Source organism: Mobula hypostoma, chromosome 20 (genome assembly GCF_963921235.1).
Source record: "Mobula hypostoma chromosome 20, sMobHyp1.1, whole genome shotgun sequence".
NCBI classification, from domain to species: domain Eukaryota; kingdom Metazoa; phylum Chordata; class Chondrichthyes; order Myliobatiformes; family Myliobatidae; genus Mobula; species Mobula hypostoma.
In genome coordinates, this window is record NC_086116.1 from 24,710,969 (window position 1) to 24,736,912 (window position 25,944).

The 25,944-nt window shown below is 41.8% G+C and overlaps 2 protein-coding genes across 3 annotated transcripts in view; both read left to right on the plus strand.

Moving 5' to 3' along the window:
* The window catches only part of gtse1 (G-2 and S-phase expressed 1), a 30,092-nt gene extending 28,125 nt beyond the window's left edge, over nucleotides 1-1,967 (plus strand). For both annotated transcript variants that reach the window (XM_063072146.1, XM_063072147.1), the window contains exon 11: nucleotides 1,599-1,967. In XM_063072146.1, coding sequence (XP_062928216.1) covers nucleotides 1,599-1,685 — 87 coding nt within the window. In that variant the 3' untranslated portion in view covers nucleotides 1,686-1,967. The remainder of the gene's footprint in view (nucleotides 1-1,598) is intronic.
* Nucleotides 1,968-5,014: 3,047 nt separating this feature from the next.
* trmu (tRNA 5-methylaminomethyl-2-thiouridylate methyltransferase) overlaps nucleotides 5,015-25,944 on the plus strand; it is a 38,155-nt gene continuing 17,225 nt past the window's right edge. Inside the window, exons 1-3 of the mRNA XM_063072148.1 lie at nucleotides 5,015-5,167; nucleotides 21,887-22,052; nucleotides 25,505-25,611. Coding sequence (XP_062928218.1) covers nucleotides 5,083-5,167; nucleotides 21,887-22,052; nucleotides 25,505-25,611 — 358 coding nt within the window. The 5' untranslated portion in view covers nucleotides 5,015-5,082. The remainder of the gene's footprint in view (nucleotides 5,168-21,886; nucleotides 22,053-25,504; nucleotides 25,612-25,944) is intronic.

Consider the following 25,944-nt stretch of genomic DNA (forward strand, 5'->3'; position numbering starts at 1 on the left):
TTGGTCTCCAGACCTTTGGGAAGGATGTCATGATCTTGGAGAAGAGGTCTCAAGGTTAAGTGGTGACCTTGGAACAGTTGTAATTGAATTGGTTAAGTAGAGGATGAGTAGACATCTTCAAAATTTGAGTTTTGAAGGAATCTTTGGACACAGAGCTTGGAATAAAATGATGCAACGGACTTTTAACATTGTAAATCACGAGTTGTTATGTCTTCCCTCTTGCTGTGAAACGGAGATACCTCTTTCTCCCTTATTGGAGAGAGCCTGTGGTATGTCAAATACAAGGTGAACATGTACTCTTTGGGGTACTGTAAGTCTGTGTCTTTGCTGTTGCTTTGCTGCATGCTTGAGTGCTCAGTGGTGGGTACCGATGCTTTATTTTTGCTGGTGGGGGGAGGGGGATCATTGCTTGCTGCTGCTTGCAGGAGGGAGGGAAGCTGGGGAGACTTTGGGGTTCTAGCATTTAACTGTAATTCTTTGTGGGCACTTTTCATGAATGGTTGCGAAGAAAAAGAATTTCAGGATGTATATTTTACATTTCTCTGACATTAAATTTACCTTTGAAACAAATGGGGGTGAAACTATTTTCTGTCAGGTAGGTAAATAAAGGGGTTAATTGGCATGTTTTCCACCACCTTTAATATTTCAATTGCCATTATATTGGGCTTGCAGTGTGTGAACGACAAAAAAATTCTGCATTGATGTTGGGTGACAGGGTAGCATAGCCGTTGGCATAACACTATTACAACACAAGCAACCAGGTTCAATTCTACATCTGTCTGTAAGGAACATACAAAATGCTGGAGGAACTCAGCAGGTCAGGCAGCATTTATGGAAAAGAGTAAATGGTTGACGATTTGTATGTCCTCCCTGTGACTGAGTGGTTTCCTCCAGGTACTGTGATTTGCTCCCACATTCCAAATACTTGTGGGTTAGTAGGTTAATTGGTCAATTGGGCACTGTGTTCTCGTTGGGCCAGAAGGGTGTGCTGTATTTCAAATAAATGAAGTAAGTTGTGTCCAGGCTACAGAGACACCAATGAGAAGGATGCAGACTCAGGGCACATGGGGAGACTTTCCACCTGCAGGTGTCACTAGAGTGTCACAATATCCAGGCAGGGAGAACTTGCTGATCCTTCATGGTCACTGGGCATGAATCCCAGAACTTCTACGCATAGCACCGTGGGAGTAACAAGAAGAGACAGACTGTAGCTATTCAAAGAGATGCTCTCTCACCACCACCTCAAAGGCAATTAGGATGAACAGTTAATGGTCTTCCTAGCGATACACGTATTCTGGATAAACTAATTGACAAAGCAAACACTCAGGGGTGGGGGGGGGAGGAAATGGGAATTATTTCCCCACATAAGAGTTAAAACTTGCAATAAGGTAGCTGTCTGGGTGGTGAAAACAGGATTTGCTATAGATTATTAGCAGGCAACAATTTGAAGGGACCTAATTTGAAGAGTAAATGCAGATGGGGATATCTTGTCTGCAAGCAGAATGGTGTAAATGAGCTCCTGTATTATAAGATTCTCTGAAGACTGTGTATCTGGATTTGCTTTGACTTTTACTAATGTTTAACATTTTCAATTTCAGCTTATAGATTTCAGCTCCCCACTGATTTTGTTGAGTCCAGTGGACAAAGAAAATGTGGATGTGAACTCTCCTTTGCTGAAGTTTTGAAAAAGTTGCTGTTCCATACTTAAAATTGCTTCTGTCTCTTCAAACTGTTTTGCTTTCTGTGAGTTTTTAATGTTGGTGTGAGGCTGCAAGTTCTTGTTTCTTTTGATGGGCTGAAATTGATGCAGTCTTTTGTACAATTGATATAAATATCTTTTTATTCACAATTTAAAATGGTTTAAATATTTAAATCCAATCTTGATGCATTTATCCTCAATAAAATTTGCCTGATTTGAAAATAATTGTTTTTAAGCATGAATAAAAGTCTAATTAAATCTGAATAAATGTGTGTGTAATTTTTCCAGTGTGTACACTCAAACCCTACCCCCAACCCCTTGTAGGTGGTAAATTTTGGGTTTTGTTAAAATTGTTACATAGTGATCACATATGGTCATAAAATTGTGACCATGAGTGGATAATGAAATGTTTTAGAAAATGGGTTGTGTGACATGGATTGTCATTTTTGAATGTGGCTTTGAAGCTCAAAGTTCAGAACAAGCCTTTTATAATGGAATCTGCAGGCAGTAGATTGGGTCAATGAGAAAGTTGTAGAATCTTCCCTGCCCAAGGCTCTGTCCTACTAAAGAGGTCAAGGTTTAAAAGCCTAATTTATACCTCAGTTTCATTGTTTTCTTGTTTTAAGTCTCTCAATGTTTTAGATTAGATGACGTTACAAGAAAGGAAGTTAAAGAATATTTCCATTGCCAATGTGTAGGGACAATGGTTTTTGATATTCTATAAATAGGAATGGAGGCTTGGGTATTCCTGGAATTGCAGTTCAAATCTTGCTATCATTAATGAAGAAATATTGATGTCTTTAAGATGGTGGAATTCTCAGTTTTGCATAGTTTTTTTGGTCTTTCAAGATGAGATTACTTGTAGGGAGGGTTACCACTAGCAATTGAAGGAGCATTTAATTGAAGATCTAGTCCTTCAACAAAATGCTGGGAACTTGTCAGCCTTGCGGCATCTGAGGAAAGTGAGTCTTTAAACTGAAGTGTTAATGGATTTCTTTCCACATGTGCTTCACTGACTGAGTGATTGTAAGTTTAGGCAATCAATTAAGGTTTTAATGCAGTATTACTGACATGAGTTGCATGAAGTGTTGTAGAATGCAGGGCATTTTAATTGCATGTGTTGAGCCTTTGAAAAATATTGAACTGCTTGTTCTTTAATTAAAGAACAAGGAAATGAATTTACAAGAAATAAAAACACCGATGTTGGAAATACTTGAATTACACACTCAATGCTGGAGGAACTCGATAGGTCAGGCAACATTTATGGAATGAATAAACAGTTGATGTTTCAGGTTGGAACCCTTCTTCAGGACTGAGAAAGGTGGGGGGGAAGTCAGAGTAAAAAGGTGGGGATGGGAGAGGAACGAGGATAGCTCGAAGGTGCTAGATGAAGCCAGATGGGTGGGAAAGGTCAAGGGCTGGAGAAGAATGAATCTGATGAGGAGTGTGAGCTATTGGGGGTGGGGGGAGAGAAGAATCCAGGAGAGAAGAGGAAAAAGGTCAGTGGGGGGTTGGGGTGGATAATTGGGTTAGATAACTAGTTGATGTTTTTAAGTTGGTGCCCTTTAGGAATTTTTAAAAAATGGGGGGAGGAAGCAAATATCAGGGCTAAAAGGGGCCATGAAATGCCCTTGGCAAATATGATTAAAGAGATTTCTAAGTTATTTTACATGTGTATTAGAGGTGTGTGTGTGTAGCCAGGCAAAGGTTGATCCATGCAAAGATCAGTGCTGAAAACTTGATCTTAATACAATTTTTATTTATTTTGTTTAGAAATAATGTAGAGTAAGCTCTTCAAGCTATGCTGCTCCAGCAGCCCCCTGCCAAACATGATTAACCTCAAGTGTGGTCGTGTGAAGGTGGAAGCCATGGGGGCCCATCAAGCTTCGGCCCAGGACAGTGGACTCTGACGAGCTGCCCTTGGCGGCCTATGCCCCATTTGGAGTGATGGGCGTTAAGAAGATAATGATGGTCATTGTGATGGGCTGAAGGGCCTTTTTCTGTGCTGTATCACTGACTATAAACAAAACTCGAGCACTTTTGCCAATCACTGTTGACCTACTAGACGTATTTTGTTACATTTAAGTTTTGTGTACATGTTGCGGCTTTTTGCGACCATTCTAATATGGCGATGCAATATTCTTTGTAGGTGATGAGATTCAGTTCTGAATTGGATAGATTGCTCTCTGTCATGCACACCCATCTGGTTAAGACCACATAACACAGCCTCTTACTTATCTGGTCTGTTTACTTCCCATCAGGTCAACTCCCCATATCATGCCACAACACAAAAGTAGCTATATTTCATTAGGAGTTTGGGGAGATTTGGTAAGTCACCAAAGACATCTGCAAAATTCTACTCTCATACTGTGGATAAAATTCTAACTGGCTGCATCGCCTTCTGGTATCGGGAGAGGGGTGGGGGGGCTACTGCACAGCATCGAAAGAAGCTGCAGTAAGTTGAGAACTTAAATCACCTCCATCATGGACACTAGCCTCCAGAGCATCCAGGACATCTTCATGGAGCAGTGCCTCAGAAAGGCAGCATCCATCATCATTAAGGACCCCCATCCCCCAAGTCATGCCTTGTTCTCATCAGGAAGGAGGTACAGAGGTCTAAAGGCATACACTCAACAATTCAGGAACAGCTTCTTCCCCTCTGCCATCCGATTTCTGAATGGACGTTAAACCAATGCTGTTTATTTTCCACTCACAAACGAGAGAAAATCTGCAAATGCTGGAAATCCACTACTTATTTAACTATTTAACATTTATGATATATACTTACTGAAATCCAGTGTTTTCTATTACTGTATTGTGTATTGCATTGTACTACTGCCGCAAAGATAAGCAATTTCACGAGAAATGCCGGTGACATTAAACCTGATTCTGATTCACTTTCACCTGCGTGGCGGTCCAGTGCTGCAAATCGGATGGACTGATTCCCTCTCGTGACCCTTCACTGACTGCGGTACAAGGAGCCACGAGAGGGGATCAATACCTCCAATTTATCGATCTGATTGCTAGGGTAAGTAGTTGCATGTCATGAATCATGTAGCCAGCTGCATGTTTGCGGGTGAACCTTACATTCTTCCAGCAGGTACGGACTGAGATTGCCAGGCATACACTGAGGATCCAGGGCGCTGGCTTCATAAACCCTAGGTCCCCATGGCACCGGTTCCGGGCCCCCCAGAATCTGGATCATCCACTACCCCCTCGGAATGGAGCCGGTTGGAGCTTCCCCCACCGGGGCTGAGTGACAACCAGGGAGCCGGGCCCTTGTCTCCGGCTGCAGTTTTCCGGCGGACCGGTGTACAGCGGGCGCCGGGTGGTGACCCTCCCTGGGGAAGGAGCGGCGGCGTTGCCCCGGGTCAGCGTGGCGGATGAGCCGGTGGCTGCGCCGAGTCGTGTGCGCTGTGTCCGGCGGCGTGGACAGCGCCGTCGCGGCGGTCCTGCTTCGGCGGAGAGGTAAGGAGCAAGTAGCGAGCGGCAGAGGGCGGAGAGGTCATGGCGCCGGCCCAGACCGAGGGATTTGGTCGCCGAGCTGGAGACTCATTGGGGTCAGTTTTAACCTCGGGGATTGTTCTTGTAGAGTTCCACGATCCCGTGGGTTTCATCCTACCTAAATAATTTTCGCATTCACCACGGTGTAATGGAATTGCTTGTTCGCATTACTACAGTCAGGCAGGAGGTATAAAGCACTAGGTTTTGGATTAGCGAGCCTACAACCATCAGACCTGCACAGCCCTAACCCTCCCTCAGCAAACTGACCAGCGTGGGCCGCCACGGACTTGTTTCTGATTGTGTTTTGTTTTTTGCATTGAATTGTTTTGGCATAGTCTTTCTCTCTCTTTACTGTCGCATAATTAGTGCATCATTTGTATTCTGTGTATTTTTTTGTACCCACCTGCGTGTGATGCTGCTGCAAGCAAGTTTATTATTGTAACTGCACCTCACCTCACTGTACTTTATATGACCAGTTTGGCTTGAGTGTGTACATTAAGGAGATGTAGGGGGTGGTCACAGGCTGGTGTGGAAACACAAATGCTCTTGAGCAGAAAATACTACAAAAAGTTTGCGATACGGCCCAGTCGATCACCTCCCAACCATTGAGCGACCCCTACCACCTAGGTAGGACATGCTGTCTTCTCGCTGCTGCCGTCAGGAAGAAGGTACAGGACCCTTCAGACCCACACCACCAGATTCAGGAACAGTTATTACCCGTTATCAGGCTCTTGAACCAAAAATGTTGGGCATGAGGCCAAGTGGTTAAGGCATTCGTCTAGCCATTTGAATGGCACTAGTTCGAGCTTCAGCTGTGGCAGCGTGTTTGTGTCCTTGAGCAAGGCACTTAATCATACATTGCTCTAGTCTGAGCGAGGAGTGGCGCCCCACACAGACTTCCAATCTGCACCTTGTAAGGCATGAAAATGCCTGACACAGGCCTCTCATGGTCTGAGTCGAAGCCCCCCACTCCCCGTCTGAGTCAACGTCCTCCCTCCCCCCGAACCAAAAGAGACAACTTCACTCAACTTCACTTGTCCCATCATTGAAATGTTCCCACAATCTATGGACTCACTTTCATGGACTCTTCGTCTCATGTTCTTGATATTTATTACTTATTATTTCTTTCTTTTTGTATTTGCACAGTTTGTTGACTTCTGCACTCTGGTTGAACGCCCTAGTTGGGTGATCTTTCATTGATTCTATTATGGATTTATTGAGTATGCCCTCAAGAAAATGAATCCCAGGGTTGTATGTGTTATGTATGTACTTTGATAATAAATTTACTTTGAACTTTTGATGTTATTGAGAATGTATGGAGAACAACCATAGCGTAAAACACTTGAATAGAGTGGAATTTGTTAAATGTGACCAAGAAAGCTTCCTTGATCAATATTGAGTGGGACATACTAGAAAGAGTGCCTCACTGGGCCTCCGTGGGGAATGAGGTAAAGCAAGTGGTGGGTATGCCTCTTGTCGAGGATTTGGTCAAGAGACTTTAATTCTATGATTTCTAAAATAGTTATGGAGAAAGGTACAACTCGCTCGCAGGGTAGGGTCCTGAACTGGGACAGGGCATGTTTTAGATCCAGACAAGATTGTTTGCAGAGAAAGAAGCATTAGGGTCAAAGTCAAGTGGGAGGCTTTTAAAAGTGTGATGTCAAGAATTCAAGGTATGCATGGTTCTTTTAGGGTGAAGGGCAAGGCTGATAGGTTTTGGGAATCCTAGTTGATGAGAGAGATTAAGGCTATGGTTAAAAGGGGGGAGAGAACAGCACATAAACAATTGAGAACTAGTCATAGAGCACATAAACAACAGGAATTCTGCAGATGCTGGAATATAAGCACATATACATGTTCTTCAGCCCAATGAATCCATGTCAACTACAGTGCCTACCCAGATGGTCCCAATTTTCTGTGCTTGGCCCACATCCCTCTAAGCCCCACCCTTCTATGTACAAATGCTTCTTAAATGCTATTGCTGTAACAGACTCAATGACTACCTCTGGGAGCTCGTTACATATGCTCACCAACCTCTGTGGGAAAAGTTGCTCTTCACCTCCCTTTTCACACTTTCTGCTCTACCCCTAAGTTATGCCCCTAGTTTTGGAGTCTCCTACTTTGGGCAAAAGACTGTTATCAATTATCTATGCCAGGGGTTTCCAACCTTTTCTCTGCCATGGACCAATATCAATAAGCAAGCGGTCATGGGCCCCAGGTTGGAAGCTCCTGATCTATGCCCTTCATATTTTTTCTATGTTTCTATAATGTTGCCCCTTATTCTTTGACATTCCACAGAACCTGGTCAACCTCTCCCGGTAAATCAGTCCCTCTAGTTCTGGCAACAGCTTTGTAAATCTTTTCTGCACTCCTTCCAGTTTGGCCTCATTTTTCTAATAAGGTGATTAAAATTGTACTCAATACTCTATAAGTGCAGCTTCATCAACAGCAAGTACTACTGTAACAACATATTGTCCCAACTCCTATACTCATTGTCCATACTGATGAAGGCCAGTGTGATAAATACCTTTTTCACCACCTGTTGACCTGCGAAGCTGCTTTCAATGAATTATGCACTTGTACTCCTAATCCCTATGTTCCATTACAGTCTTTACTGCTGTACAAGTCCTATGCAGGAATGACTTTCCAAAATGCATCACCTCATATTTACCTGTTTTGAAATCCATTTGCTACTTCTCAACTTCTGTAACTGATCAAGATCCCTTCTTAATCTACAATAACCTTCTTCACTATCAACACTTCCAGTTTCACATCATCCAGAAACTTATTGATCAAACTATGTATAGGAGTAACAAATAACAAGGATCACATCCCAGCACTGCTCCCTGAGCCACACACCAGCCTTCATTCCAAGAAACAACCTTCAGCCACCAGACTCTACTTCCCATCTCTGAGTCAATTTTGAATCTACTTAACCAACTCTCCCTGGATTCCATGGGACTGGTCCTTCCAGATGAGCCTGCCATGCAGGAACTTGTCAAAGACCTCGCTAAAGCCCAAATAGATGACGTATGCCATCTTATCCTCATCTAACCTTTAGGTTACTTCTTCAACAAACTCTAAAAGGTTCATCAAGCATGACCTTCCCATGCACAAAGCCATTCTGCTTCCTTCTAATCAGACTCTGTCTGCTGAAATCCTGGTAGATTGTGGATTCTGTTCGTCTGAATTTCCTCCAATGACGTACCCACTACTGATGCCAAGTTGATCTGCCTGTAGCTCCTTGGCATGTCCTTGCAACCTTTTTTAAATAACGTAACAGTTTTAACCATCTTCCCATTTTCAGAAGCTTTATCAGTAGCTAATGAGACTGTAAGAAGTGTAGGGGTGCACGGGGGTGGGGGGGGCGCTAAAAAGAGAATATGAAAGGGATTTGGCAGTATCTGCCCTGCCTAAGCCAGTCCAGGTATGCCTGGATAAGGTGGAAAACTTTTCAGCTTACATTGTGGGCAACATTTTAATTGACTTGAATTATGAATTGAAATAACTGGCAATTTCAAAAACAAAATGCTGCATGATGGAGAAATTTCATGGTGATTTTCCTGATCAGCAACCCAAAATCCATGAGGTACACCAAAAAGTACTCAGGAAGCAAAATCTTCGTGTCCAGTGTAATTGAATTTTAATTCCCAACATGTTTTTCAGTTACTTAAAGTTCTCCTTTGCAGGATTTGAATTTGTGCCTCTGAATAAATATAGAAACATAGAAAAACCTACAGCACAATACAGGCCCTTTGGCCCACAAAGCTGTGCCAAACATGTTCCTACCTTAGAAATTACTAGGCTTTACCCATAGCCCTCTATTTTTCTAACCTCCATGTAGCCATCCAGGAGTCTCTTAAAAAACCCTATCATTTCCGCTTCTACCACTGCTGCCGGCAGCCCATTCCACGCACTCACCACTCTCTGCGTAAAAAAAAAAACGTACCCTTGATATTTCCTCTGTATCTACTTCCAAGCACCTTAAAATTACGCCCTCTTGTGCTAGCCATTTCAGCCCTGGGGAAAAGCTTCTGACTATCCACACGAACAATGCCTCTCATTATCTTGTACACCTCTCATCCTCCGTTGCTCCAAGGAGAAAAGGCCAAGTTCACTCAAACTATTCTCATGAGGCATGCTCCCCAATCCAAGCAACATTCTTGTAAATCGCCTCTGCACTCTTTCTATGGTTTTCACGTCCTTTCTGTACTGAGGCGACCAGAATTGAGCACAGTACTCCAAGTGGGGTCTGACCAGGGTCCTATATAGCTGCAACATTACCTGTCGGCTCTTAAACTCAGTCCCACGATTGATGAAGGCCAAAGCACCATATGCCTTCTTAACCACAGGGTCAACCTGCGTAGCAGCTTTGAGTGTCCTATGGACTCGGACTCCAAGATCCCTCTGATCCTCCACACTGCTAAGAGTCTTACCATTAATGCTATATTCTGCCATCGTATTTGACTGACCAAAATGAACCACCTCACACTTACCTGGGTTGAATGCCATCTGCCACTTCTCAGCCCAGTTTTGCAGCCTATCAATGTCTCGCTGTAACCTCTGACAGCCCTCCACACTATTCACAACGCCTCCAACCTTTATGTCATCAGCAAACTTACTAACCCATCCCTCCACTTCCTCATCCAGGTCATTCATAAAAATCAAAAGGGGTCCCAGAACAGATCCCTGTGGAACGCCACTGGTCCTCCATGCAGAATATGACCCGTCTACAACCACTCTTTGCCTTCTGTGGACAAGCCAATTCTGGATCCATAAGCAAGGTTTCCTTGGGTCCCATGCCTGATTACTTTCTGAATGAGCCTTGCTTGGGGAACCTAATCAAATACCTTACTGAAATCTATATACACTATATCCACTGCTCTACCTTCATCAATGAGTTTTGTTACATCCTCAAAGAATCCAATCAGGCTCATAAGGCACGACCTGCCTTGATAAAGCCATGCTGACCATCCCTAATAAGATTATGTCTCTCCAAATGTTCATAAATCCTGCCTCTCAGGATCTTCTCCAAAAACTTGCCCACCACTGAATTAAGACTCACTGGTCTATAATTTCCTGGGTTATCTCTACTTCCTTTCTTGAACAAGGGACCAACATTTACAACCCTCCAATCCTCTGGTACCTCTCCTGTCCCTATTGTTGAAGCAAAGATCATCACCAGAGGCTTAGCAATCTCCTCCCTTGCTTCCCACAGTAGCCTGGGGTACATCTCATCTGGTCCCGGTGACTTATCTAACTTAATACCTTTCAAAAGCTCCAGCACATCCTCTTTCCTAATGACTATACACTCAGGCATTTCAGTCTGCTGTAAGTCATCCCCACAATTGCTAAGGTCCTTTTCACTGGTGAACATTGAAGCAAAGTATTCATTAAGTACCTTCGCTACATCCTTCGACTCTGTGCACACGTTTCCAGTATCACACCTGATTGGTCCTATTCTCACACGGCCCCTCCTCTGTCTCTGTCAGCCCCTCCTCTGACTCCCACAGCACCCCCCATCCTTTTATCTCTGCTTCTGTCTTTGATCAGTATCTTGTGTCAAATTTAATTTTCTGTGAATAGGACAGTGTAAATAGTTACCCTGTTATCATTTCTCCCACACAAATTGCTCTAGTCAAGTACGTTGAACACTGTTGTTCTCTAAAGGGAAACCCATCAGGTGATCAACAATAATTGTTCTCTTTTGTTATTCTTGCTGAATTAACAGTGACGGCTCCATTGTATTTAATTGCTATTTTCTTGTTGATTAATCTTTTAAAAAACACAATTAAACAGGGTGCAACTAACGTACCACCAGAGGGGGCTCTGGTATTATTTAATTACTTTTCAAGACCTAGCCATGAGTTTGAAAGAATGAGCAGCAGACTTTCCTTGTGTCTCAACCAGTTAGTGGTTTCATGTTGGAGACCATTAAAGTTTGATCTTCACTTAGCAGTGTTACCTGACCTCACTTTGAGGCTTTAGGGGCAATGGAGAAGATATGGTTTCCATCTTTATTCCTTTTCCAGCAAGTCTCTTGACATAAAGATATTCTGCATGAGCTGAGACGGAGACACTGAGGCTGCAGATCGGGTAAAAAGCAACGTAACGAGACAGAGATATAAACCATAGAAAGGGTGCAGAGGAGATTTACAAGGATGTTGCCTGGATTGGGGAGCATGCCTTATGACTACACGAGAATAGGTTGAGTGAACTTGGCCTTTTCTCCTTGGAGCGGCGGAGTATGAGGGGTGACCTGATAGAGATGTATAAGATGATGAGAGGCATTGATCATGTGGATAGTCAGAAGCTTTTCTCTGGGGCTGAAATGGCTAGCACGAGAGGGCACAGTTTTAAGGTGCTTGGAAGTAGGTACAGAGGAGATGTCAAGGGTAGGTTTTTTTTTATGCCGGGAGTGGTGTGTGCATGGAATGGGCTGCCGGCGACAGTGGTGGAGGCGGATATGATAAGGTCTTTTAAGAGACTCCTGGACAGGTATATGGAGCTCAGAAAAATAGAGGGCTATGGGTAACCCTGGGTAATTTCTCGGGTAAGGACATGTTCGGCACAGCTTTGTGGGCTGAAGGGCCTGCATTGTGCTGTATGTTTTCTATGTTTCTATATTCTATATCTCCTTTCTATCATTATGGGGAATGTAAGATCGCTGGCAAATAAAATGGAGAAACTAGCGGTACTCACGAGGACACACAGAATGAATACCAGGAGCATAAGATCATAAGAAATAGGAGCAAGAGTAGCCATCTGGCCCGTCGAGCCTGCTCCACCATTCAATAAGATCATGACTGATCTGGCACGATCTGGAATGCAGTGTTGAGTGTTTCACTGAGACATGGCTACACTAGAAAACCCAGATTCCAGTGCTACTGTGAATGGTTTTCAACGCTGCAAGCAGACAGAGTTAATCTATAGTGTGGTAAGAGGAGGGGAGGTGGGCTGTGCTTGTGAACAACAGATGGTGTTATGCCGGTTACATTTCTGTGAAAGAATGAATCTGCAGTCTGGACATTGAACTGCTTGCTGTGAGTTTGCATCCATGTTATCTACCATGTGAGTTCAGCCACGCCATATTGCTCGTTGTTTACATTCTGCCTTCCTGACGCAGTCCCGATGCGTCTGATGTCATACACATTACCATCGTGAGACTCCAGATTCAACACCCCAGTGCGTTCTTTGCAGTATCAGGAGACTTCAATAATGTTTCTCTCTCGACAGCCCCACCCATCTTCAGTCAGTTTGTCAGGTGTCATACAAGAGAAAATAAAACATTGGATCTCTTGTATAGGCATCCGTTAGTCTCATGAGACCGTGGATTCGCTCCTTGGAAAGTTTCCAGGGCGCAGGCCTGGGCAAGGTTGTATGGGAGACTCCCCTCTCCATGCCACCGATGTTGCCCAAGGGAAGGGCATTAGGATCCATACAGCTTGGCACCAGTGTCGTCACAGAGCAATGTGTGGTTAAGTGCCTTGCTCAAGGACACACATACTGCCTCAGCCACGGCTCAAACTAGCGACCTTCAAATCACTAGACAAACGCCTTAAACACTTGGCCAGGTGCCAACACTGGATTGCTTGTATGCAAATGTTAAAGTTACATACAGTTCCACTGCTCTCCCCCCCAACTTGGAAGATCAGATCATCTCTGGTTCACTTCATGCCCTTATATACGGTCAAAGTATAGCAACAACTAGCTGCCACCAAGAAAGCTAAGAAATGGTTTCCAGAGGCCATTGAGGCCCTGAAGGGCTGCTTTGAGGTTACTGACTGGAATATGCTTTGTGAGGCTATTTGGGGAGGACATTACTGATTTACTTATTGTATCACTGGCTATATCAATTTCTGTGTGGGCACTGTAATATCATCAAGGGCTGTTGCTGCTTCCCTAACTATGAACCATGGGCCACCAGTGATGTAAATGCTCTTCTCGACCACAAAAAAGAGAGCCCTTAGATCAGGAGACAGGGAGGAATTGAAACCTGTGCAGAGGGAGCCAAAGGAGAAGATGAAGGTGGCTAAAGAGGAATACAGGAGAGAGCTGGAGAACATATTTGGGCAGAGTAGCACACGGGAGGTGTGAAAGCCATGAAGAACATCACTGGCTTCAATCAGCCTGGCTGAAGAACCATTGAATGCAGCCATAAATGAGCTAATGAGTTAAACAAATTCTTCAGTATATTTGACAATTGTCCTCCTGTACACACCCACCTCAGCACATCAGTCCAGGTGCTGAGGCACCCAATGCTCCCTCAGCACTAACACCTCCCCTCCCCCCCACCTCCTCCAGTTCATGCCTATACCCCCTCCTTCCCTGCATCTACCATCCATACCTCCACATACCAACTGCTATTGTCCCGATCTTCACCTCCCCCAGCCCCCACCTTCCACTAACTCCCCAGTCATCATGGACACACCTTTACTACTGAGCACGTGAGAAGGGCTCTGTGGAAACTCAGACATGGCGAAGCATTGGGACCAGATGGTGTGAACTCCAGGGTCCTGAAGGACTGTGCTGAGCAGCTGTGTGGAGTTCTCCAGCACATTTTCAATTTGAGTCACTGCCTGGAAAGGGTCCCAAAAACATCATGTCTGGTCCCAGTGCCCAAGAAGAACCAACCAAGAGTCTTGAATGACTATCAGCCAGTGGCCCTGATTTCACACATCATGAAGACCCTATAGAGGCTGGTCCTGGCTCACCTCTGACCCTTGGTCAGATCAGCCGTCCATCCCCTACCAGGAGCACACGGAGTCGGCAATGCCTGCTGAACAGAGCCTACTCCCATATTGATAAGCAGGGCAGCACTGTGAGGATCATGTTTTTTGATTTTTCTAGTGCCTTCAATACCATACAGCCCTCATTGATGGGGGAAGAGTTCCGTTCAATGCACTTCCTTTGCATCCTGGATAATGGACTACCTGATGGGCAGATCACAATTTGTGTGGCTTCAGAGCTGTGTGTCAGACATGGGTATAAGCAGCCCTGGGGGCCCCACAGGGGACCATATTGGCTCCCTTCCTGTTTACTCTGTATACCTCAGACTTTAGATACAGTACTGAGTCATGTCATCTGCAGAAATTCTCTGATAACTCAGCAATAGTTGGGTGTACAAAAAGAGGACAGGAGTATGAATACAGGGCCCTGGTGGAGCACTTTGTCAAATGGTACAAGCTGAATCATCTGCAGCTCACATCAGTAAAACAAAGGAGACTGATGGAGTTTAGGAATATTCAGCCTGCCCTGCTCCCTGTTAATATTGATTGTCAGGGCGTGGATTTGGTGAGGACCTACAAGTCTGTGAGGGTGCACCTGTACAGCAGACTTGAATGGAGCACCAACGCAGAGGCTGTGTACAAGAAGGGCCAGAGTTGCCTCTACTTCCTGAGGAGACTGAGGTCCTTTGAAGAGTGCAAGCCTCTCCTTCACATGTTCCCCCATCTGTTGTTGCCAGTACAATCTTCTACGTGGTGGTATGCTGGGGCAAAGGCATCACCACAAGTGATGTCAACAGGTTCAATAAACTGATTAGAAAGCCTGGCTCTGTTATGGGAGTCAAACTAAACACACTGGAAGCTGTAGTAGAGCAAAGTACCCTATGGAAAATCCTGGCATTTCTGGGCGATATTTCTCACCCTCTGCATGCCACCTTGGCTGAACAGAGGAGCACTTTCAGTAATAGACTAGGAACTGTGCTGCTACAAGAGTGCTATATGAGGTCATTCTTACCCTCGGCCATTAGGCTCTGTAATTTGAGTCAACCTACAGCCGGGGAAGTGATGACCCCCTCCTGTTAGACAGTTGATAACCTCTGTTTACCACATCCTGCTATCTGGACGGTGTGAATGTGCACCCATTACTGTACAATATTACAGAAATTCTTGCAGTACCATCTTATCAGTGCGAACTTGGAAATCTTGTAATCTTTGACTTGTAAATCTTGTACATCTTATTTTTAAAATAACTTTTTTTTATATTCCTTCTTACTTCTCTTCTATTGTGTATCTGTGCACTTGCTACTGTGACACTGTAATTTCCTTTAGGAACAATAAAATACCTATCTATGAATTTTAATAACATGACCGGAAAAAAAATCAAACTAGTTCTCAGGAGTTTTAATTTATTGAATGTTTTGTATTAAATTGTCACAAATACTGATAAATCAGAAGAATAATTGGTGTGGGATCTAGCAATATTTTAATAATTTTTTGAAACAGCTTTTTATTTAGGAAATGTAGTGGGAGCTATGAATTGTTATGCATGGCCAGAGTGTTTGCTACAGATAGAGATACTTACTTCTGTTTTACTTATTTAATCAGCAAAGGATTTGAATAGAAGCTCTCACCATGTTTCAGGTATGCCTTTGAACTGGTGCGTTCTTTAATCTTTTTTACATAAATCAGTGTGAGGAATTTTACCTGTTCTACTTAATTTGATTTTGTTCTTGATATATTTTCCTGAAATATGCAGTACTGTTAATAAATTATTGTTCCTTTATGCTGAGAACAGTAATTTAGTTCACTATCAGATTACATCAACCCCAGTTTTAAAATCCCTTTGTTTTAGCAAACAGGTTAACCATGAAAATGTAAATACAGTTGATCAAGCAGTGAATAGACAATTGTATCAGCATTTAAGGAGTTTCTAGATGAGCACTTGAATCGCTTAGGCCTAGGGGGTGTGGGCCAAGTGCTGGGAGGTGGGATTAGTGCAGATGGGTGCCCACTGGGTTGGCATGGATGTGGTAGGTTTTTATTTATTGAGTTACAGTGTGGAATAGGCCCTTCTGGCCCTTTGAACTGCGCAGCCGAGCAATCCTTTGATTTAACCCTAGCCTAATCACGGGACAATTTACAATGACCAATTAACCTACCAATCAGTACGTCTTTGGACTGTGGGAGGAAACCGGAGCACCCGGTCACAGGGAGAATGTACAGACTTCTTACAGGCAGTGGTGGGAATTGAACCCTTGTCCCTGGTACTGTAAAGTGTTTTTCAGTGGTTCAATTTAATATTAGAGAATGTACACGACACTGATTGGCCTAAGCTTAAATAATATTGAGGCAGACTACAGAGAGGAAGTCATCACCCTGACACAGTGGTGTCAAGAAAACAACCTCTCCCTCAATGTTGCAAAAACAAAGGAACTGGTTGTGGACTACAGGAGGAATGGAGATAGGCTCACCCTATTGACATCAATCAATCTGGGGTTGAGAGAGTGAACAGCTTTAAGTTCCTTGGCATACACATCACTGAGGATCTCACGTGGTCTGTACATACGGGATGGGTGGTGAAAAAGACACAATAGCGCCTCTTTCACCTCAGACATTTGAAGAAGTTTGGTATGGGTCCCCAAGTCCTAAGGACTTCCTATAGAGGCACAAGTGAGAGCATCCTGACTGGCTGCATCACTGCCTGGTATGGGAACTGTACTTCCCTCAATCGCAGAACTCTGCACAGAGTGGTGCAGACAGCCCAGCGCATCTGTAGATGTGAACTTCCCACTATTCAAGACATTTACAAAGACAGGTGTGTAAAAAGGGCCCAAGGATCAATGGGGACCCGAGTCACCCCAACCACAAACTGTTCCAGCTGCTACCATCCAGGAAATGGTATCGCAGCATAAAAGCCAGGACCAACAAGCTCCAGGACAGCTTTTTCCACCAGCTATCAGACTGATTAATTCAAGCTAACACAACTGTATTTCTATGTTATATTGACTATCCTGTTGTACTTATTTATTACAAATTACTATAAATTGCACATTTAGACTGAGACGTAACGTAAAGATATTTACTCCTCATGTATATGAAGGAAGTAAGTAATAAAGTCAGTTCCATTCCATTCACTTCAATTCACATCCTTACTCTTTGCAGACATTCATGAAACAGAAGAAAACAAAACCCAAAGAATGAATAACAGGAAACGTTAGAACCCCAGAGCTCCCCTGCTCTCCGCACCCCCACACGCAAGCAACAGCAAAAGCATCAACCCTTCCAACCCCCGCTCCAGCAAAATCGTCGGCTCCCGCAATGCAAGCCACAGCAAAGCCCCCAGAGACCATCAGAAACTATTATCCACCCCAACACTTTGACATCTCACTAATGAGGGAGAGAGAAGTCTCGCTCCTGCAGCCGATAAAGAGGGAGCCCATTATAACACTGTGCCACGTTGTATGGCTTGTTGCTGTACACCCCTGCGCTTCAATAACTGGAACATGTAAATCACTAAATCTGGGAGATTCTGATAATTTTCCTCACATACATGGAAAAAGTATAAAGTCTACTGTAAAATAGCACAACGGATCCAGTTCATTGACTAGTTACAGAGTTCTGTGAAACCCTGCAGGATGTTATCAGCCTAAATGATGCATACAGCTATTGAAAAGATATAATCATACAAATCTAGTGCTGATTTTTTTTTTGCTGATTACTGGCAAACTAGTGCCTTGTGCAATGAAGGTGTCTCTTTCTGACATCTGTGTTCAATGTAAAAGAATATTTTCATGATTTGGAAATTAAGGTGAACTAGTGGGTTATATATTAGAACACAGAACAGTACAGCACAGGAATAGGCCCTTCAGCCCATGATATTGTGCCAAGTTAATTAAATAAGTAATTAAATGCCTGACTAAACTAATTCCTTCTGCTACACAAATGTCAATATCCCTCCATTCTCTGCACATTCATGTGACTATCTAGGAGCCTCTTAAACAGCTCTATTGTATTTGCATCCCTAGCAGTGGTTTCCAGGCACCCATTACTCTTTGTGTTTTTTTTGGAAAACAACCTCCCCCACACATCTCTTTTGAATTTACCCCCTCTCTCTTGAAGACATTTCGATCCTGGGACAAAGATACTGGCTGTCTACTCTGCCCCTGCCTCTCTCACTGCTGAGGTAATCCAGAAGCAATGCTAGCCTTTGAAATGTGAAGGTTTTTAAAAAAAAACATGTTTTCATATGGAGTTTTATCAATAAGAATACATTTTATATTGAATCAATTAATTTTTGAAGATGTAATTTGTGGCTTGCACCTGATGAGCACAGGCGAGCAAATACAAAAGGGGAGCCACTATTTTCTCCCCTCTCTGAGGAGTCTAGGGTTCTTCATCATACCTACATTTCAGACCACTGATCTAACATCTACTTTGCCCATCAAACTTGTTTCAGGGTCTGTACCCGGCCCATTTCTATCAAATCCTCATCTTGTAGCCAGAAAACCTGGTGTCTGACTTGTTTGATCGTGAAAAGTGGCTGGAGAGGTTTGGAAAACAGGTTCATGTGTTTCTTGTACAGAACAGCTGTATTTTGTAAATACATTGAGCTTTGGTGCTGCTTCAAATTTTTTTCTGATTATACATTGCACAGTTTTGCCTCAATTCAACTTCTGTGAATTGAGGGATGGGGCATTGATTGATAGAACATGGAACAGTATAGAAACAGGCCCTTCAATCCATTGTATCTCTGCCAATTCAGACGCCAATCCCATCTAAATTTACATGGTCTATCTATCTTCATTCCCCACCTGTTCTTGTTCTTGTCTCAGTGTTTCTTAAACATTGCCATTGTATTTGCCTCAACCATTTCAGAATGGTGGCATGTTGCAGGCACCTGTCACTCTAATTAAAAAAGAATTTTGCCTTAAATCTCCTTTGAAATGTTCCCCTCCCACTTTGAACAGAATTTTCAGCTTATTTATTTATAGTACTGTGCAAAAGTGTGAGGCACATATGTATAGCTAGGGTGCCCTAGACTTTGGCACAGTACTGTGTTCATCAACATATAGCAGAGAGCGAGTTTGTAAATCTGACAGAAGCAAAGGATGTTGGGAATGGTGAGAATGGAGCACCATGGGAGGGGTGTGGGGCAGATGGCGGGGTGGCGAGTGGTATGGATGCAGTCACACCTAACCCTGAGATTCCAGGTAAGGTCATTTGATTCCAAACAGTTGGTTTATTAATCATTATAGAATGTCTCTCCAGTGCGTCCTGCTCCCTCCCTGATCCCTACCCCTTTACCCAACCATGATTCCCCTCTCCCTGCCCCCTTCCCACTCTCAGTCCACTAACCAATATCAGAATCAGGTCTATCATCACTCACATACGTCATGAAATTTTTTTTCCTCCAACTAATAAGACAGAGCAAAATCGTAAAAGGTATCAAGGTGGCAGGGATTGAACAGAAAGTGGCGTTATTCGCAGATGATGTTTTGGTCTATCTGAGTGAACCAGAAAAATCATTTATAGGATTGTTTACACTGTTGGATGACTTTGGGAAAATATCAGGTTATAAAATAAATGTAAAGAAAACGCAGGTTATGTCCCTAAATTATACACCTTCCAAAAAAATTGCAGGATACATATGATCTTAAGTGGGAAGCTAAATCATTAAAATATTTAGGAATAACCCTGCCGAAGGATCTTTCAACACTGTCACAGGTAAATTATGGGCCATTAATCTCAGAGATAAAAGCAGATATGCATAGATGGAATCTTATCCCCTTTTTAAGTTTAAATTCAAGGATAAATACTATAAAAATGAATATTCTTCCTCGGTTATTATATCTTTTCCGTACTTTACCAGTGGAGGTGGATGGTAATCAATTCAGGGAATGGGACAAATGGATTTCCCGCTTCATTTGGCAAGGAAGGAAATCTAGAATTCGATATAACACCTTACAGTTAGGGAAGGAAGGAGGAGGTATGGTTCTTCCTTGCCTGAGAAATTATTTTTATGCCTCACAGATAACCCCTCTGTTATATTGGTGTAATAGGGAATATGAGGCTAGATGGAAGGAAATAGAATTTGGATTAGTTGACAGTTTTCCTCTTCAGGCCTCAATAGCTGACAAAGGATTGATGGCCCAGTTGGAAAAATTTAATAATGCTTGGATAAATCTTACATTAAAAGTATGGCAGAAGGTGGTTAATTCATGTGGAATTAATAACATGTTAAAACTCTTTAGATGGTGTGCATATGATACCGAATTCCTTCCCAACAGAGGAGATAAAAGATTTGAGCTATGGATAAAGAAAGGTCTTACAACCTACCTCTCATTTATAGATAAAAGAGTATTACAAAGTTTCCAAATCCTGCAGGACAAACATGGCCTAGAACATAATGACTTTTTTAGGTACCTTCAAATACGAAACTATGTTAACCAGAGTTGTAGATATACAGACCTATCAACAGTAGAATTAGAATTTTTCAAGATTCTGAAGTCGGCTTGCAGTTCAATACCTAGTAAATCAGTTTCTCGCCTATATAATGCACTCTCCCATGCTAAAAATGTAAATACACTGTATATTAAAGAGAAGTGGGAGAAAGAAGTGGGGTTGGTACTTTCAGAGGAGGCTTGGGGGAAAATCTGCAGCTTTCAATGGTCCTCGACTAATTCTTTGACTTGGAGAGAACATTGTTGGAAAAACATTATAAGATACTTCAAGACCTCATATCAGGAAAAATATAAAGATACAAATGTGATGTGTTGGAGAAGGTGCGGTTCCAAGGAGGCAAATCATTTTCATATTTTCTGGGATTGCCCTAAATTAAGTCTATTTTGGGAAGGTATTCATAGAACATTAGTTAAGGTACTTAGGTCCCAGATACCTCTGAACTTTGAGATGCTCTATTTGGGGCATGTATTGTTCCTTGAACAGAAGGAAGATATAAAGTTGCTACAGGCCCTCTTAGCGGCAAGTAAGAAATCAATCACTAGAAAATGGCTAAATCCAATACCACCTACATTAGAGATTGGTACGAAATTATCTTGGAAATATTTAAAATGGAAAAGTTGACTTACTCCCTGAGAACTCAAAAAGAAACATTTTATCAAATCTGGAATAAATGGATTGAATATATAACCCCAATGCGAGCAGACTTTAGATGACTCTCCTAATGATTTATATTGCTCTTCTCATCAACACAGTAATATTGCTAACGTAAGCACCCCTAGTCTAAATGTTTGTTTTTTTTTGGAAAATAGAGAATTAACACAAGTAAAGGGAAAGATTTGGGAAAGGGATAAAAAAAATGAAAAAATTAAGTAAATAAGTACATAGGGATTGGATAATTATGTCTGCGGGCAGGAACAAGCACGAACAAATTGGGATATAAACACCTACAATGGTTGGTATATAGGCTTGTATGCAACATTTTGGACCAGTGGAAATGGTCCAGAAGGGTTGTATGGAAACTATTACCACCATTTTTCTTAACAACTAATTTCATTACTTAGCCTAATAGGTTAGATTTACCACAGTACATAATTATCTATTTAAATGTTTATTTTCCTTTTATATCATCTCAATGTGTACTTAAGAATGTATAAATAATTGTAGTTTTATACATATAAAAAAATGGAAAAGGTTATATGTGTGCAAAAAGTACATGATAATTGTGAATTCCTTATCCAAATAAAAATAAAATTAAAAAAAAAGAAATTTTTTTTCCTTTTGTGGTAGCAGTACAGTGCTACAGGACTGTGGCATATAAAATTACTACAGTACTGTGCAAAAGCCCTAGAATCCTGAGTGATATATATGTGCTCAGTATTATAGATAGATAGCTATACTTTATTAATCCCGAGGTATATGTCATTTTGTATTTAGAGATGTATATGCTTTGTAGATTGTGTGATATTAAAAGAAGAATTCAAATCATCTTCACTAGGTTACCAAGTGACGGGTGTCTTTATGAAAAACTGGGACTTGGTGGATGAACATGGCACTTGTACAAGTGATCAGGACTGTAAAGATGCACACCAGCTGTGTAAGATGCTTGACATCCCTTTCTATCAGGTTTCATTTGTGAAAGAGTATTGGCATGAAGTCTTCAGGTAATACAGATGTTTTCTAATTAATTTTTTTATATTCATAAGAGAAAGAAATGTTTATGGATTCCAGGCTTTATTTTGAGGGAGATCACTTCGTATTGCTATAGAAAGTTAATTTTTTTAAAGTCCAAAAATATTACTTACAATCAAAAATAGATGATGAGACAGTTCTCTCAGTTCAAATTGAGAGAACTAAAACTATTAATCTTTGTTTTACATATATCTTGTTCTGAAATTTAATCATTTATTTGGTAAATTCAGACTCTCCCAGTTGATATCTCTATTTGTGTGAACGTTGCTTCATTCTGACATTGGTGAATTTCTTTTCTTTATATCCTAAAGTGCTGCTGTTTGTAATGCTGCAGTGTGCTCTTCCCTTTGCTTCATGGTTTTGATTGATTAGGTTTAATTTCATACACATTGCTTGAAAAGCAGAGATGGAATTAGAACAAGTGAGTAAATAACTCTAAACCTCCTCCAGTACTTCTTGACAACAGTATCAACTACTCAAAGCAAGTGCTTGAAAGTACCGTTTCAGTTGTAGAATGCTTCCTAGCATGTGGGAATCATGGGAAATGCATTGAATCTCGTGTTGGGAGAAGTGAAAGAGATTTGTATTTTCTTGTTGAATCAGCTGGCATTTGTTGTTGTTGTTCCTCCCCACGTCTTGTGCTGCATCAGGTGGCAACCCTCCCATTTCTTTAGCACTTGTCTATTTTTCTTATAAGGCCATTTACCTTCTTTAATTCTAATCCTTAGATACATTTAGAACTTGTAATTTTATTATTTTGACATCAGGTTCGAATCCAGCCGGCTCCTTACGCGCCTTCCATTCATGCTGGGCTAACTCGACGGTCAGCCCAGCACGAATGGAAGGCGCGTAAGGAGTCGGCTGGATTCGAACCTGATGCCAACGGGTGGTGCGGATGCCACTACACCACTCGCTGGCGTCAGTCACCTTCAGCCCAAGTAGATCCCTAATGGGGGAAAGCCGGAGGCAGTAAATGTTCAAAGAATCCCACAGGATCATGTACATAATTAAAATGTCAAAATAATAAAATTACGAGTTCTAAATGTATCTAAGGATTAGAATTAAAGAAGGTAAATGGCTGATGCAAAATACCCTGGTGAATCACCAGTAGTACAAGGAACTTGAGACACTTCTTAGGAAGGAATGTTTTTTTGAAATATAGTTTATTGTTGCCACTGTTACGTACCCTGTAACTGGGTTGCCAAACCAGCAGAAATGGACCACTTAGTTGGAGTCTGGATTACTGGAACTAAGAAAGTTTTATTAAAGAAATAAGTAACACAGTACTCAAATAGTAAGGATATAAATGCAACAGGTTAGCAATGAATAAACACACGTACACAGAACTAGGATAATAGGATCAATCAAGCTCTATCGCAGTCTAGGGGTAAAATGACACAGAGTTCAGTTCAGTTTCAGTTCGCAGTAATCGCCGTTGTGCCGTTGGGGAGGGAGAGAGAGCGAATGCTGATATTCAAATCGGATTCAACAGACCTTTGATATTCCTTGCAGTTAGCTTTTCGGCGCGAGCCCTTTTTAATGTCTTCTGTGGTCACCGACTGGTGACCCCTCTGTTCCCGATACAATTGTTCTTCTGCGGTGAACCCGGCACCCAGCGAGGGTGGACACACACACCAGGTTCCTGCCGACCGTACCGCCTCACCCTGTGTGTCTATGGTTGGTTCCGCAACTAGATCTCCACAACTCTCACCAACTTGTGGGGGCACACCGCACTTCCAGGGTCTCATTCTCGTGGTGTCGTGGTGTGTGTCTTGCCTTAGCGAACCTGTTCCTTTTATCCCCCTGCTGGCCTGTCCATCAAACTTCAAACAGTTCAGGTTCAAAGCAACCGGTCTCTGACAATACTCGGAACTGTGTCTCCTTTTCGTTAATCTCTCTCTCGTCTCCCATTAACATTTCTGAATATTCCCCCATTGTCTTTCTTATCAGCCTCAATCTTCTGATAACTTGGTCTTTTGTCACACCACATATACCAAGATGCTGTGAAAACTTTAATCTTGTGTATGGATGGATCATGCTGAACGTTAATTACACTGAGGTAGTGAAAGATATAACACAATGCAGAATATAGTGTTGCAGTTACAGAGAAAGTGGAGTACAGGTAGAGAAATGAATTGCAAAGATCATGAAGAGGTAGATTTGGAGGTCAAGTATTTGCCTTTTACTGCAAGAGAGGTCTGTTTAAGAGTCTGATAACGGTGGGATAGAAGCTGTCCTCAAGTCTGGTGGTGTGTGCTCTCAGGCTTTTGAGTAGTATTTTTTGAGGAAATGTTGTACGGATTTATTAGAATGATGCCTGTGTTTTTGGGGATTAAGTTATGAGAGATGATATAATTCAGTGGCATTTGAAAAATTAAATTATGATTTAATTGAAGTTTTTAAAGAAATTAAGGAGCACCAAAAAGAAACTACTTTGGCTGTTTGGGGAATTCTGGAGTAGTTAACTCGGCCTAAAAATTAGAGCTATGTCTTTCAAGAATGAAATTAGGAAGTACTTCCACATGCGAAATTCCATATTCTATATAATTCAATTTATTCATACCATTCAGGTATTTGATTTACTTGTATTGTCATCAGATTATCAGCATTCCTACTGATTGCCGCATCCTTCATGAGCTTATCTTTCTTCTCCATAAATGTACTCTATGTCTACACAACCTGTTCTCAGTAGTCTCCGTGGTAAAAGTTTCTTTTCTTTTCAATCTCATGTTTGAAATCTTGGTGAACAGTTTACTTGTCTCTAGTTCTGTGCTTCCTTCCACTGGAAATTCTTATCCTCTCTAATGTTTTCATAGCTGTAAAGCTCTTTATTAGATCACCCTTTTGACTTCTCTTTACCTTAAAAAGAGATGCAACCTGTCCATCCTTCCCTACTGTTCTGACGTCAGCTGGTTTAAAATTTTTGTCTGATTTTGCATTTGCTATCATATTTCCTTTTGCTTCCCCATCCCTCTCAGATTCTTATTTTTCAATTAAAGGAGATGACATTTTTAAAGTCAAAGTTCAATACCTTCCACGTAGTTATTGAAATCGATTTGCAAGTTATATTCTGCGAGTATTTGAATTCCTAGATGTGAATAACATTGGTCCCAGCACTGATCATATGGTCCCCAGTTTCTGTTTTGGTTACAGATGAGATGAGCTAAACAAATGTTGTTGCAGTAGAGCAGAGGTTCCCAACTTGGGGTCCACAGACCCCTCATTTGATGGTAGGTGCCTATGGGGTAAAAAAAGGTTGGGAACCCCTGGAGTAGGGTGAGACTTTCAGCAGACCTCTCAATGCTATTACAAATCTGAACAATGAGATTTTGAGCCGATGCAGTGTTGATCGGTTTAATGTTTGAAAATCAATTACCAGAATATGAACAAAAAATTAATATATTGTTTTTTTTCTCTTTTCCAGTAACTTAATAAAGGAGTATGAAATGGGGAGGACACCAAACCCTGATATAATGTGCAATAAAAATATTAAATTTAAATATCTGTTGCATTTTGCCATGGAAATGCTGGGTAAGTGATTAAGTATTCACTGGATGCTTGAAAATACAATATTTTGTGCATTTATGTTCAGCTTTATTAATAGATATCTATTTATTGTGCACTCTTACATAAATGATGCAATTCAGAAATGTCTAAGAAATAATATTTCAATTTGGCTTCTAGTGTTTTAACAATTCTTTGAAAATCAGAATCAGGTTCAATACCACTGGCATATGTCATGAAATTTGTTGTTATGTGGCAGCAGTACAGTGCAATACATAAACTGTAAACTACAGTAAATATATAATTTAAATAGTGCAAAAAGAGAAAAATGCAGATATGACTGGGATTATTTTGTAATAA